This window comes from Calliopsis andreniformis, chromosome 3 (assembly GCF_051401765.1).
Source record: "Calliopsis andreniformis isolate RMS-2024a chromosome 3, iyCalAndr_principal, whole genome shotgun sequence".
Taxonomy (NCBI): Eukaryota; Metazoa; Arthropoda; class Insecta; order Hymenoptera; family Andrenidae; genus Calliopsis; species Calliopsis andreniformis.
Window position 1 is genome coordinate 14,331,561 of NC_135064.1, and position 15,195 is coordinate 14,346,755.

The following is a 15,195-nucleotide window of genomic DNA, read 5'->3' on the forward strand; positions in this document are numbered from 1 at the left end:
AAGAACGTTTAACGAGACGATGCAGTGCCAATTCATGGTGCTAATTACCCGTATACCCTCTATTTCTGGGCGTGAAAGTGCTCTTTTCACACGCCTTTTCACTGTGCACGGTATAGAATGCATGAAATTTTCGAGATGCTCTATTCTGCTCCTCGCTGATAACATACACGGGTTACGTCGCTCATTGGGTCTCTGACTTAGACAGAGGTCACTTTAGTAATGGGATGTCTGTCAAGTGGCAGAGATTATACTACTTGCTGAATGTCTAATTGGAGAGAGGCATTCATTCCGCGTACAGGATTGTCACTGTTGTCAGTCAAATGACAAGAGTAGGTTGTTTATTTATCAAATGTCAGGCTCCTGTGTGTTATCAATTCAAACACCTTGATAAAATTCTGACGTAGATTTATTAATACCAAAACAGTATTAGTGATCGATTAACAATATTTCTATAAAAAATAATTTACCTTAGCTATAATTATTCTTAGCCTCGATTAAAATTTTTTTGAAAATTATTCGATCTCACCATAAAGATCTCTTAGAATGATTTCTGACGCATCGTTATTATCTGAATCGCAAATATTTAGCCCAGTCTGACGATCTCTAGAAGAAAGCACATTGCTGTCTTTGTTCCTCTGAAAGTTCACTTTCACGAGCGAACGGATCCTTTCAGCGTGGCATCGCAACGGAGGCGCGTGTTGTCGGCTGAAAAGGACCAAGCAAAACCAGAGAAATCGGCCATACCGAATTGTGGTCTACGCGCTGCTCGTTTGGGAAACTTAATTATTCTTGGCGTGGTTGTGTGGCCAGGCTATATGAGCTGCGGTGAAGAGAATGCCTCTCTTATTCGCCGCATGCTAGTGTAACGCTATAACATCGCTTGAATTCATTCCTCACCACGTGGAGATTGAAATAAATCCTGCGGCTCTGTGTAATTATCGTATATCATGCTGCAGCGAATAATGAGAATTTTACTTAGATAGTCCCCACGTTTATTAGTCTCTATATTTGACGTTCATTCACGTCCTTTATTTCATAAGGTAGTATTCCATGCAATTATTATTCAAGAAAGAACGATATACGTACCTAAAACTATCATGGTGTCATATCGAGTTCGGTGAAACGTGCGTGGACTGAGTCTGAAGGTGAACGTCCTCGTTTCACTGTTTCGAAGGGGCAAGCAGAGGGTTTTCTTTTTCTCTTTCATACCCTGTAATGTAATTGTATTCTTTCGTCTTCCTGGCAAAGTCCAATTGGAACAGTTCCACCTTTGTGCTGGAACTTTTCTCTTGAACCTTGACAATAAGCTGTTCCGACAATTAAGTCGCACGAGGGCCACAACGACCTCGTGAAAATTAGTGTTTCTTGCACTTGCGGAAAGGCGGCTGCAAACATTATGTTATTTTAGAGTTTTGGAGAAAGAAAATATTTAGAACTTTTGCTTAATTTTTTTCTTCTTTTTTGTGAGAGTTTAATCACAGCGTCATCTAGGTTATTAGCGAGGGTTTCATTTATATTGTAGCAAATAGATTTCATTCTATTAATAGTTAATTGTATTCTTTATATGTTCCTGCGAGGTTAGATCAGTATCCAAGTTGATTCCATGTTTCTGTCTTTGGATTTCAAATTATTGGACGTGACACGTTTTTAAAAGACCCTGGACAAGGAAATAATACGATCAGATTTAGTGAATGTTGGATTAATTCATTTTCCAAGCAGGTATACCGTAATTTCGCTGGGACGTCGTAACTAGATTATTTTCACACTAGTACACGCTAGGGGTGTTTTCTGTCAGTTCACCTAGCAACACGGATGCCTTATCTTAATTAATTACTGCGTGCAGGGAAGAGCATAATGAATTTCGCACAATGCTATGTCACGTTAACGAACCGTCGCATACATAGATTGTCTTCAGTGTTAAAAAACGAAATTTAATGAGACGTGTAATTAACTTCAAAGAGATAGAAGGCAGATAAATCCATTGCTGGACACGGAAGATCGTAATTGTCCAGAAAGATTTTTTAATTTCCTGGTTACCCTCGTTTTCATAACTTCAGTGTGTGCACAAGTTAACCCTTTACCTATAGCACACTGGTTTCACAATGTACCTAATTACCCTTTTGATCGTACTTCCTTTCCAGTCCAGATCACCAGTCTTTAACCTTTGCAAATTGAAACTTTCATTTCTACCAAGTATTTTAAAAATATTTTAAAAGTTCACCGTTCCGTTTTTGCCATTTCTTCAAAAGTTTAATCTCATATAGAACCGATGTTATTATTATAACCTCATTTATTTGTCACAAAATGTATTATTATAACTTTCTTCATATAGTTTTATAACTACTTAAATGCTAGTTTTGAATAGCAATGAATTGATGTGGCAGAATATTCAGATTCTAAGGATTCACTTAATAGATGCTCGGCTATATAGACTTACTTTTATCTTCTCACAGCGAGCTCCTGAATGAACGAAAGTTGGAGCTGAAGGAAATGGGCAAATTCGGTTAAAGGATAGCGAAAAGTCGCGGAAACGCTCACAGCGTCTTGCGAGAGAATCGATTCCACAAGGGTTGGCCCAGTTTCAGGCAATTATCGTCGTGTTCCTTTCTTTTCACGGGGCCAAGCAACTTTTTACGTGTTAAGTAAGTAGTCGGCGAATGTAGGTAGAGAACGAAAAGCGGCGGGTCAGGCGAGCCTCCGTGTTGCCACTTCGAGGAATGGAAGGCGGAAATGAAATTTCATTAGCAATGTAAATACGGGTGGTTACGCGTCCTACGATGGAATTTTCAAGAACTACTAGCAGACGTTGCCGTGTTCCGAAGCTGTGCCTCCTTTTAGATCATTATCATTCTACTCTTTGTCAGCCAGAACGTTTGTGGATGGTGCTGACAGTCGATACAAAGGATTTTATAAAAAACGGGGTTCGAGGATTTTGCAAACATGTTGCACGCTTCAGTGGATTGAAAACAAATGTTAACATAGGTTTGCAGGGTCAATCTTGATAAAGATAAGATAGGATAGATGATCTTATTCGATTTGGATTGTTTATAGGATTTCTGTGTAAGAGATTGCCTGCATATATCTTCGTTTTATTTTAACAACTGCACTTTTACAAATAGTCCAATCCTTTAAATGAAACGAAAATTTCAAATTTGAAAATTAGAAGCTTTGAAAGTTTGAAAATTCGTAAATTTGAAAATTTGAAAGTTTAAAAATTTGAAAGTTTGAAAATTTAAAGATTTGAAAATTTGAAACTTTGAAAATTTGAAAGTTTAAAAATTTGAAAGTTTGAAAATTTAAAAATTTGAAAATTTGAATTCAATGTCTCTGTCTTATTTCTTTATTTTCCTATTATCTCTTATACATCTACTTATAGTATTATAATGCATATACGGTGTGTAACCTCTACTACTACATCATAATTTTTAACTTCTTTGTCTGTGTTGTCAGAGGACACGCGTCCTTCTCATTCTTTCGATTATGAAAAAGCTTTTTTACGAGAAGGGAGAGGGTTCGCTCTCGTGCATCCTTTGTCCCATTGTTTTCTAATCCCTGTTGTTTCCTTCAAACATGCATGCTCACGAATGTCTGCCATTACGAAATGTTTCACGATGATGATGGAATTTATGAAATAATTTCTCCCAGGAATGCTTGTTATGTACTAGCAATTATTCTTGGTCGCGTAAAAATTTTGTTAATTATCATTCGTGTGTCTGAGCTTCATTATTTGTATATAAAGGTGCAGTTATTTTACGACTGCTACGTGTTTTCTTATAGTGAGAAAAATAGTTACATATAGTTCTGTCTTTAATTTCCTTTCACAGTAATGAAATAAGATGGGGCATTGTAAGCTTGTTCTCATTGTTGAACTCATTTACAGTTTATTAAGAATTATTAAATGGCTCGGAAGCTTTATACTGTGAAAGGAAGAGATTTCGAAGAAAATTAAAGTTCGTTCCGTTTAATCCAAGTTGCTCGCTCAAGGCGGGAACCTTTGTTCTGAATACTCTTGCTTGTAGCTTGTAACATTTCGTCGAAGAAATCTTATACTTTCAATATCGCGAATTAATTACATTTTTGATATTAAAAGTTATCAGGCAGCGAGAGAAAATGGAAAGGAAATTGCAGAACCGATGGGAAACATTTAACAAAAATAAATTAACACTATAACTTGTATGAATATTCTCGTTTATGATCTCGATTAATATTTCAATTTGCTTTCATTTTCCCCAACAATGCAAAAAATTTAATGATTAGACATGGTATTGCTCATGTGTAAAAACGGTTTTTAATTTCTGCCAGATATTTTAATATTGGATGAATTAAAAGTATTCGACTTCATTTCGGGCTGGAATTAAACATATTTGTCAATTGGATTCAAATATCACTGAAAATGAGAGCAACATACGAGCATCATGGTGTTATTGATTGACGAGTACAAACTGACCCATTATTTTGGTCTCTTTGCTGCATTTCTCATGAAATTCAACTTAAAATCAGAAAATGAATGCGATTAATAATTCATGCCTTTCATCGATAAAAGTCTTCACGAGCTTTCAGACTTTATAAACATGAATAACCTATTCAGAAGGATTTCGCGACATAAAATTAATTGTCTGCAAATGTTTGCTCATAGCGTTCAATGTATTTTCGATTCAACATTCTATTTATGTAAGATCTTATTGATTATTGATTTGGTATAATGTTCCCAAATTCTTAAATTCAACTTACAAATATTTCCAATTCAACTTAGAATAATTGGCTGTAATACTAACTAGGTCCACAACTGTAACCATAGATTTTATGCGAGATGGAAGTGCAACTTTGTCGAAATCTCAGTTGATCACCATCACTAAAACGAAAGTTTTGGAACAAGCCAAAAAAGGAGGAAGAACCGAATTCGGTGAAAGCCCTCCGAGGGCTTTTCCCTTTTCTGAAGAGGTCATTACTGGAAGTGGCCTCAAGCAGTTCCGCGTTATGCATCGCTGGCACGATAGCGACCAGACCCCGTAACATTATTTATTAACAAACGGTACAAATTGTCACGTTTCGCGATTAGCTCTGCGAAAATGAAGGGACATTATTGAGATTGTGATCATTCCTCTATGGAATATTACAATTAAGGGGTTCTTCTAGTTGAGAGGTCGAAGAACAGGGACCTTTTTGAGAATTTTTTCCAAAGAAACCAGAAGACGTTTTAATACGAGGGTTTCGCTCACTTCTTTAGTCACGTTTAGATAATAATCAATAATTTTTTCAATGCACAATAATAAAAATTGCAAAAGTTACGTAGTGATATATATAAACTGTTTCGATAAAAGGATCTGGATGACTGATATGATTGTGGTCATTCTATCCCCTAAATTAAAAAAAAACTTTTCTTAAACTATTTTCGTAAACTATTGAATTACAATATTCACGAGGTATTTGTAATTTCAGCAATAATTCTTTCATTTTTTTTTCGTACTATAAAGAACAAACATTGACAAAAAATAAAAGAGGTGTCAATAGCGGAATTCGGGGTATGGGGGGAATAGGGGCATTGTTCAAACGCTGCGTAAATCACGATCGGAACTTTTTATTATTCTCGTTTATTTATCCGTCACAATGCCATCATTTCTCATGCAAAAGATAAACACAACGTGTTATATAGAATTCCACTAATGAAACGAATATTTGTTATAGACATCACCTACCTCAAGTTAGCTTGCCACACTCGATGGCGATGAGGTCTATGAATTCTTCGCTTATTAACACGCGTGCTCAAACATGTAAGCAGTCGGTGTAAATCTAAATTTTCAGCTGTGCGATTTCGTACGCTCGTTACCGTCCACAGTTAATAATTCTGTCAGTTTCGCGCTGCAGCCCAGACTCGATTATATCGAGTTTTGTGACACAGACGATGGAGAGATACACGAGGCGACCAGTTTCTTGTGACACGTACGCGTTCGCCTGAATAATCTCGTACGCACTGCGAGCACGTGAATTATGGCGCTATTGGGTTTCAGCATTCTCGCGTAACTACAAAAGCGAAATCAAAATGCAATCGATGTTAGCTTAGCTGCCAATTCCATCGACATTTTCGTGCTCACTGTTGCATATGTACGTGGACACAACTGGCGAGGCAAACGTGGAAAAATGCATCGTTCTATTAATTACCATATATCGATTTGCTTGATTGCTATTTAATGATGACAGAGTTGATGGACTAGCAGAAACTAGAGAGGTAGTTATATTTGAATGTGTTGAATTTTAATTTTTCGGAATAATGGAGTTGTTTTGGGGCGTCGAGAGCTTAGGGATGTTCTTTATTAATCGTATTTTATAAAGTAATTAAAATAAGTATTTCTGAAGACTGATTGTTCGTTTAATATTCGCGGCAATGAATTTCGATGAAAATCTTTGATGGAAATCAAGATATTCAGAGTGAATCACGTGGGAATGTATTCATTTTTGTCCGCTCTAACGTGAATTTAAATTTTGCCTTTGTAAAATTCTCGTCGATGAAAATATTCTATACATATACGGCGCAACGCTACGTGTCGTTCTTTTCAGCGTGAAACTTGATTTTTCCATGCTAAAAGCTACAGAGACAGAAAAATTTGTTGAAGTTCCATATGTAGTTAAATTGTGTGCGTGGGTCGAACATTAACGACTGTTTGCAGCAATTCATGGGAACTTTCTGTACAAATATTGTACACACAATCACTATTAATATTTCTACAGGGATTTGATTGCTTTATTAAATTAGACGAAGTGTATCAACAAATTGATTTTGTATCATCCGTTAATGTTCTCATGGGAAAAATAATTGGTGAAGTAATGTAAGCAAGTATTAAAAAAAATTTTAATTGTAATCAGCAAAAATTGGAAATTAACATCATACACGACTTCATTCAGCGTGAATAATACGACTATAAATAGCGAATTATTGATCAATAATTAGATATAATTGACCAGCCACTTTTACCAATGATGACGTAGGTGCATTTATCTTCTTTGATTGAACTGACGATTTCGTCATAAAATTTTAGTTATCTTACTTCCTTATCGCAACATCAGAAATGAGAGACGTAGTATATAATAAACGATTTATTCAAATAATAAATATACAAAACACAATTTTCTGTAAACGGTTACTTTTTCATAGTATAAACGTCATTTTCATGAAACAAATACGTTTCAATTGTCCCAATCACACAGCGTTTGCTTTTATCCAGTCAAGTTGAGATGATACTCGAGTATAGACAGTGGGGTAATCGGTAAGAGCACAGCCCATGGCCCAAGAAACGAGACCAACAAGTTTTCCTCTGACAGTCAATGGGCCACCAGAGTCACCCTGCAATAAGATAAAATTTCACTTTTAACGAAAAATTCAACTAGTCCTACAAAGAGCTTCTTATTAATTATAAGAGAAGTGGAACTGCAAACAAAAAGATAAATATAAAAAACAGGGAAATATTCTGTCTGTAAAATCGGACGTTACACTCGGTTTGGCTTGCAAATAAGAAAGTGAAACATGTAACTCAAGTGCTATTGCAACAACTTCTACTATATGCGAATATACAAGAAACAATAAACATGGCCGGCTATAACTTACGTGGCAGGATCCCTTTTCAGCAGTTGGGTCGTATGCACAAACGTGGGAGTCGTAGATGTTGTAGTGCTGGTTCTCGTACATGTACTTGCAGTATGCTTGGTCAGCGATCAAAATATTTACACGTTGCAAACTAACGGTCGTTGGACCACCTTGCTATAATGAATGGAAGAACACGCGTAATTAATAACCGAGACAAAAGATTGTGGACACTTGCATAATATTATTGAGTTATTCACAAAGTTCTCTTCTTTTGAGTTCAATTGAGACTGTTTGAAATCTCCCATTTTTTGTCATTTTAAAACGATTACTATATCAAGTTAAGAAAAGGGGTAAATATATTATAAGTTGAAGAAGATTCGCTAGAAACGACAGAACTTTCCGGCAAACTTAATATTTTATAAATACATTTAAGTAACTAAGACTTGCTCTTAAACTCACCCAAAGTCTGCCCCATCCAGATACAGTTGCCACATCGTTGGCGTGAATATCTTCGTTCGCTGCTGGAAGAGTGACGTAGGCAATTTGTTTCGATTTTATGAATGGTTTGTCGACCTGCAACGTTAAAAATAAAATATAAAATAATTGCTCAAACCATTATTAGATAACTCTTAGTAAATTCTGTTCAATCACCTTAAGCAGGGCTATGTCATTCTTCCAAGAGTCGGCCGCGTTGTATTTCTCGTGCACGATGATGGTCTGAACATTGTGCACAGAGTTTGGTTGCGTTAGATTTATTGTACCAGCGACAACTTTGATCTGGTTCGGTTTTTTGCTGTAAAAAACGAACGGTTCCGTGATGCAACGATTTTTAGCGGAATTAATGGGAAGGACTCTCATGTAAATGTCTCGAATATTTACCCAAAGACGCAGTGAGCGGCAGTGATAACGTAGTTTGCATTCAGAACCGATCCACCGCAAAAGTGGAACGAGCTGTCCCTGTTTTGAAGGGATACCTGCGAAGAGGAGAAGGTATCTTAGTAATTTCATAATGTTAAAGAAGCCGTATATTTATTCCAAGTAAGCATTTAGGATGAAGATCTTGAGGAGATTCTAACGTGATTATTATTTCGATGGAAATCTTTGCAGAGAGGCATTCTAGCGTTATTATAGTAACTCACCTGGTAGGGGATCTCTCCAACTTTGGCATCTTCCCCATTCACGATACGTGGATCGTAATTCGGTAGTAACCCACCTGTTTAAACAGGAATAGTATACAGTAATTAGTACGTAGTGATTGTGAATAAACCACTGCTGATTATGCATATGATTACTCTACTTATTAGTTGTATTTAATGGCAGAAATCGTTAATGTACATTGCACTTTATTGAGTTAACTAATTGTAACAGGTTCAAAGGATTCAGTAAATGGAGTAAACTAGTAAAATATTTTGAACAAATTCTTAGAATTGTTTAATTGGAGTAGGTGTATATTCGACAGTGTAAGAATGAATTAATTGAAAATTGTAATTACTCACCGTTAACGAGGGAAAGAAGAGCGAGAACGGACAAAGTTGCCAGGTACATGTTTTCGTGTGTTCCGTGGCTGTAGACTGCGTCGAAATCTTGTAGACACATATTTTATATATACCCCGATAGAGTCTTTCAAAACTGCAAAAGGGTTTGATTTCTCTCCCACTCCAGAGATTAGATAAATCTGCAATCCGTGCCATATCAACACGTCAATTTCGTGATTGATTTAGATCACTATGATTAATTATTTTCTGATAACACTTCCGACGTTCGGTGATAACTTGAAGAACGCAGACTCTCTTGTCTTCTGTCAGTATTTATATGGAATTTTGGGGCTGATCACGTGCTGCTCCTATTTCGTAGATTGTGTTTACCTATGACTGATAGTCTTCAGTGTTCGATAATTTGTGTTTCAGTTCACTTCGACTTGAGTTTGAATTCTTTAACATTCTTTTTAAATTTTATTATTATTAGATTAGGTATCATTCTGTGATTTTTATATATTATAATTTTTCTATTTATCCTTATCTATGAAGAGTATGTATTAAATACATTCCATAGATAGTGTCATCGTGGACATAGATTGCTTTATTGTCTACAGTGTTGTGAGATACTAAAATATATATTCTGTTGCACTGTTTTCTCGCGTAGTTTAGGAGTGTATCAATCTTTATTTACAGTAAACTTATTTATTATTTAGCAATTGAACTCGTGAGGTTTCGTTCGTGTTTGGTGTATCGAGTCAATATTGATACGATACGAGACGTTTTGGAGTAGTGATTGTGGTTTTACTGAAAAATGATTTATCTGAATCGTCAATCATTTAAGCTATTGATGAACCTAGTTTATGGACACACTCTCAATAGATCACTTCAATATTTTTTTATTTGATTTTTTAATTACATTTTATTATTCTTCTACATTGTATGTACTATAATACTCGTAAAAAGAATATACGGAACATGACGTAGATATTCTGTATCAACGCAATAAATTGCAATCGAAAAATTTTGAATTGTCATCAATCATCTGTTAAGCGTTTTAATAGGAAACGTTAAATCAAATCTTGAAGTAAATAGATAAAATCATTCTGTCTGGGATATCAGAGATTGTACAACGAACGTAAAATCTGATTTCAAAGTTATCAATTTCAAATCAGTGCCGATGTATGATTATTGATACATTTGAAGTATGCGTCAAGAAACATGTGAAACTGCTTATTCACTCTGTTTAACAATAAAACTTGTTACTGTTGCTTTTTCCTATCTTTGAAAAATATAATCTTGATTGACATTTTTTCATTAACAATTCTTCTCTTTGTAAATGTGTTATCGAGGCTATTGAAAATCGATACATTAAATTTTTATAATGTACCTGAATGTCTTAAATATTTAAACAAATATTATGCAAATACCAGAAGCATCGATAGCTTGCATAGGTGCATCATATTTTTCTTTCTTCGGTACTTCTACATTTACATTCCAAAAACATCAACCTTAATATTATGTACTTACTTAAAATAAATTTCGAACAGAATGTGGATTGATATCTTTCAGATATAAGTACTTACCATGTTGCGTAGTAGCCTAAGCTCTCAGGTAGACAGCATGAATTGCTGATAAACGCAGTACAGTGATAAGTAACACGTTGCGTATACTTACGCTTTCATTCCAATCTATATTTTTAGAATGAAATCAGATAATCGCTTTCATGATTCTAAATTCGATGGTATATCTTCTCATTCATGAATCGTCACTATTGAAGTTGTATTCATTAGACTCTCATAATCACACGACGTTTTGTAATAACTTTTTTATGATTCTACCCTCAGACCTTATTTTTCCTCGTTCAGTACCTTGTATTTTCTTAAAGTACAACGCAACCCTCGTTACCAATCATCTCTTCGATCCAACGTTCTTCCTTTTCCCTCTTTTCCCCCTTTCATCGTAACCTTTGAATCGTTCGAAGTATCAGCTCTTAAAATATCGATTTCTACAAAAGCGCAGACGGAATGAACGATTCAAAGGTTGTCCGAGGAAAACGAGGACTCTCAAGTGGAGTGTTCGTGTGAATTATTCGAGAGTGCAGTTTTCTTCCCTTGGCAGAAAGCTTGGATTTTCATGGAAACCAGAACGAGAAGGAGTGTCGTTTCAGGGAGACGTGGTTTCTTAAGGGCAGGTCTCTGAACTCCTTGGCTGCGTTATAAGGCGATACCACTCGACAAGGAACCGTAACGCATATTCTGTTAAATGGGGACAAGTATTTTTCCAATTACTTTGCTTACTGCTCATTAATGTTATGATGTTGGAAGTTCAAGTTTTCACAAATGTTTCTCCATTTGACAAGCTCACAGTGATCATGAATCCTCCAACAGGATTAAAGCACAGTGTTTGGTTCTTTATTAACATCAGCTGTTACCTTACTAAATTAACGAATCCAAAAAACATGTTCTGATTACAATTAGGACCACTGTTAGTTGAAATTTTAGAAACATCCTTTCCATACAAAGTTATATTGTACAACCAAGTTTCTTTAATCCTTTTGAATTCCTTTCTCTAACAAAAAATTCTTTACTTTCCTCAGCTCGTGAAACAAATAATTCCAATCTTTTATTGGATAATATCTGTCCATGGAAATTAGGTTCCCCATACCAACCAATTTCTGTATCCATTTATAGTTGGATCCTGCCAAACCAAATCCAGTAAAAGTACGCTTTTATCATAAATATTTGTCGTTATCTTTACCATGTCGGTCGCGTGAATTGGGTAATTATCGATTATCACGGACGGCGCGATCGATGCTCCCCAGTTCGCCGGGTGGCACCGGAAACGGGAGCAACACGTGAAGCTCTCGGGAGGATGGCGTATTGATCCTTACACCACCACCTGACCTTCTGTCCTTTTTCCGCTGGCTGCATTATCCTTCCTAAATCTAGCGTCGGCGGGGCCATAATTGTATTTAGATTGATCGCGTTAAGTGTTCGTTTACCTTAAAGTTTCGCGGGAGGATCGGATGAAGGCAGAAAATCGGTCCATTCGACGTGAACAGCCTCGAATCCCTCGTCGAACGTTCTCGCTCGCTCTTGAGCGTCGGATAACGATTGGGCTAAGGTGGAAAAATTTAATGGCGCTATTGGGAGCAACCCCGAATTCATCGAAACTGTTTTATCGGAGCTGAGAATGGGTACACGCATGTATGGACTCAGTGGAAGATATCAAAAGTAATCTTCTTGCGTTATTAAGGTCGAGACTACGATTTACGACCGCTTGACGTGGATGTACGTCTTAAGCTCTTTATGGATCAATAACTCAGAGCAGAAGTTAGATCTCTTGTGTCCTCTCTTTCTCTCTCTCTCTCTCGCTCTTGTTCTTGGAATGTCATGAATATAACCTGACATATAGTAGTTCGGAAAGATTCTACGTTGAGAGTGATTGTTCACGAGAAAACAATTTAAGAGGTTCTCTATTTTATATTTTTGAATGAAATCTCGGATTCATTTGTCGTTTCGTTCTGGTATTCAGAACTGTTTGACAGAAAACTGTGAAAAGAAATGCTGAAGGATATTTTTACATTATAATGATAAATTTTAGACTACAGTTAGAATGTTCATAATTAGTAAATCTATAAAGTTGTAGATGCACCAAGTTCTGAGTGTAAGCCATGCTTCTAATTTTCAAATAAATATTCAGCACTCCTATTACAATTTTCTATTTTTTTATGTTCTATTTTTCATGATTCAAATATGCAGCTTTCAAAATTAATTATAGAAATGCTTTTTCAAGACAGTTTTACGTGTCAATTTGAGATTATGGATACTAACTCACTTACTATCCTCAAAAGTTTCTATGAAATTTTATTCATTGTTCAATTAATGCGAATAGTCGTTTTATCGGATCTTGGTGTCTACTTCTTCGATCTTCTGAGTTTTTCTTCAGCCTTCGCGAGAAACATGTGTCACGAAACTGAAAGCTTCATCGATTATTCAAAGCCCAACCAGTATTCTCGAAACGCGAAATAAACGTGTACATTAGTCAGAATTCCAAACGACTTCGAGTTGGCCGAGTGAAACGATTATCCAGTGCAAAGTAGTATTAAACTCTACCACGTTGTTTGCTTGTACCGAGCCGCTGCAAATAACTCAAATGATGTTGTTCACAACGAGCGGCGCAAATTTTCATCGTCCTTTTCCATTATGCGCGCCCTTCGCCGTGTTTAAAAAGTTTACCAGCCGTAAGTAACGTTCGTTCCCGCCCTCTGTGATAAAACTTCTCTAAATGAAATTTACCTCCACTAAAATTGTACTGCGCTTATTTGATTTGCATTACCTAAACGAGATTTTGCATCTGCGAGGAGATTATCACACTTCGATTCTTCGGTCCTCTGACTTAACTCGAGATTGTCTTAGTAGGATTATAATGAAACAAATAGTAAATAAAATTAGTATACCTATTATTTCCAAATAGGAGGCTTCCGCAAATATTTTATTCTATATATACTATATTCTTCTCGATATTAAACTTAGTTTTTCATATTTGAAAGAGTTTGCAAATTTTCATTAAAATTAGAGTATAAAGCAAAACTTCTTTACATTTGAAGTTAATAAGATTGTTTATGATTACTTTATCTTATTTAAGAAGAAGGGTCGTTGCTTTGAATTCTCAAAAGGGTTTGGAACTTTTATATGGCAACGTACGCGATTTCTGTTATGGGATAGACACTGAGACACTACATTCGCTGTCTACATTGTGGCAACATGATCTGCAAACCGATGAAATGAATCCGAAGTGGCAATACCATTACAGATTCAATCTCCTGATACATAGAATGATAAATACGTGACCGACTGTATTGAAGCCTTGTCGAAAGAGCTGTCGTGAATGTATATTTGAATTCGACAGTGGTTAACCGATTGTAGAGACCGTCACAAGTGTCCGTAGAACGATGGATTTCGACTGGTTTGTGCAAACAACAAAGGCAAAATCAAAGGACGATTCGCGATGGCGAGTACTCGATTCTCCGGAACTGTGTTTGCTTCCGGATGAGTGCATCAAACGCAATTTCCTGGAAATTGAAAGGGAATTAATGGATCACTTTAATTTTTACTTTATGCAGCCGACACCTGTTCGTGACAGAAACAGTATTGCTATTAACTGGTTGTTCGTAAACTTTAGGCTGTGACATGGAAACATTACTTCTGAAATTCGTTTATTTTAATGAAATTTATGTGTATTTTTTAAATTGAAGACAATTGAAGCACGAAATGTTTTATGACATAGTGTCTGATCTGTCTTCATTTTGCAATAATAATGCCTTAAAGTTAACATGTCTGTACTTTATACTCACTGCTTTTATACTCGCAGAGAATTTTGTAATTCTGTGTTATGAACAAAAGAAGTTTGACTAGATAATTCAGAGGATTCTTTAAAAATTGTATCTCTGCGCTTCGTATCTTCTGTGTCATAGAAAATTGCATAGTATATTGCACATTTTCTACTTTTATAACCATTCAAAAAAAAAGAACGTAGTGTACATTAAGCTGTCTCCGTACAAGTTGGAATCCATTATAAAAGGCAGTTTGTATTTAACATTGCATGTGAAAATTTCATGAAAACGCAACGAGATCCAGCAACACACTCTGGACTGACACTCCGATGTGAAATATATACTAAAGTTTCCCGTATATCGGTTTACGTTCGCGTGGAAATATTTATTCGTTCTTACACGTGCAAATACCAAAAAATACTGCGCGTTACGACGATGTTTGCTGAAGCGATTAGTTGTCGCAGTAAATGTCACAGGTGAATCACAAATATTGATAATAGATATACCTGCATATTTACAGATTTGAACGGACAATTGATGTTTGAAACCTGACTTGTAATATTTGTACAAATTTAGTTTCGATAGCAGAACGTAGGAACATTTCATCTAATTCCTTCAAAGTAGCACAATTTCATAAACCATTTTCGTATCCTCTTATCGTAGGGAATAGTAACAGAATATGTTAAACTGAGTATTATTCTAACGAGAGATATTTAAATAACAAGGGAATACATTTGTAGACTTAGAACTTGTCTGAGGTTTATGCAGCGCAGCCTGAAGATCCATAAACATTTTACGGGACG

At 35.9% G+C, this 15,195-nt stretch overlaps 2 protein-coding genes across 2 annotated transcripts in view; one reads left to right on the forward strand and one right to left on the reverse strand.

The window, feature by feature from the left end:
* Hwt (SH2 domain-containing adapter heavyweight) overlaps window positions 1–15,195 on the forward strand; it is a 180,880-nt gene that overhangs the window by 8,140 nt on the left and 157,545 nt on the right. The gene's annotated exons all lie outside the window — the stretch shown is intronic.
* Window positions 7,196–9,124, reverse strand: LOC143188785 (chymotrypsin-2). Its single transcript, XM_076393227.1, has 7 exons — window positions 9,076–9,124; window positions 8,719–8,792; window positions 8,459–8,553; window positions 8,231–8,372; window positions 8,039–8,152; window positions 7,601–7,753; window positions 7,196–7,339 (listed from the first exon to the last, which is right to left on the reverse strand). The coding sequence occupies exons 1-7, from the start codon at window positions 9,122–9,124 to the stop codon at window positions 7,196–7,198; spliced, it is 771 nt and encodes a 256-aa protein (XP_076249342.1).

Coding starts and splice junctions, on each gene's coding strand:
- LOC143188785 (XM_076393227.1), bottom strand. CDS start 9,124: ATGTACCTGGCAACTTTGTCCGTTCTCGCTCTTCTTTCCCTCGTTAAC. Junction 8,153..8,230: donor ATGACATAGCCCTGCTTAAG/GTGATTGAACAG, acceptor TTAACGTTGCAG/GTCGACAAACCATTCATAAA. Junction 7,754..8,038: donor CTGGATGGGGCAGACTTTGG/GTGAGTTTAAGA, acceptor CATTCATTATAG/CAAGGTGGTCCAACGACCGT.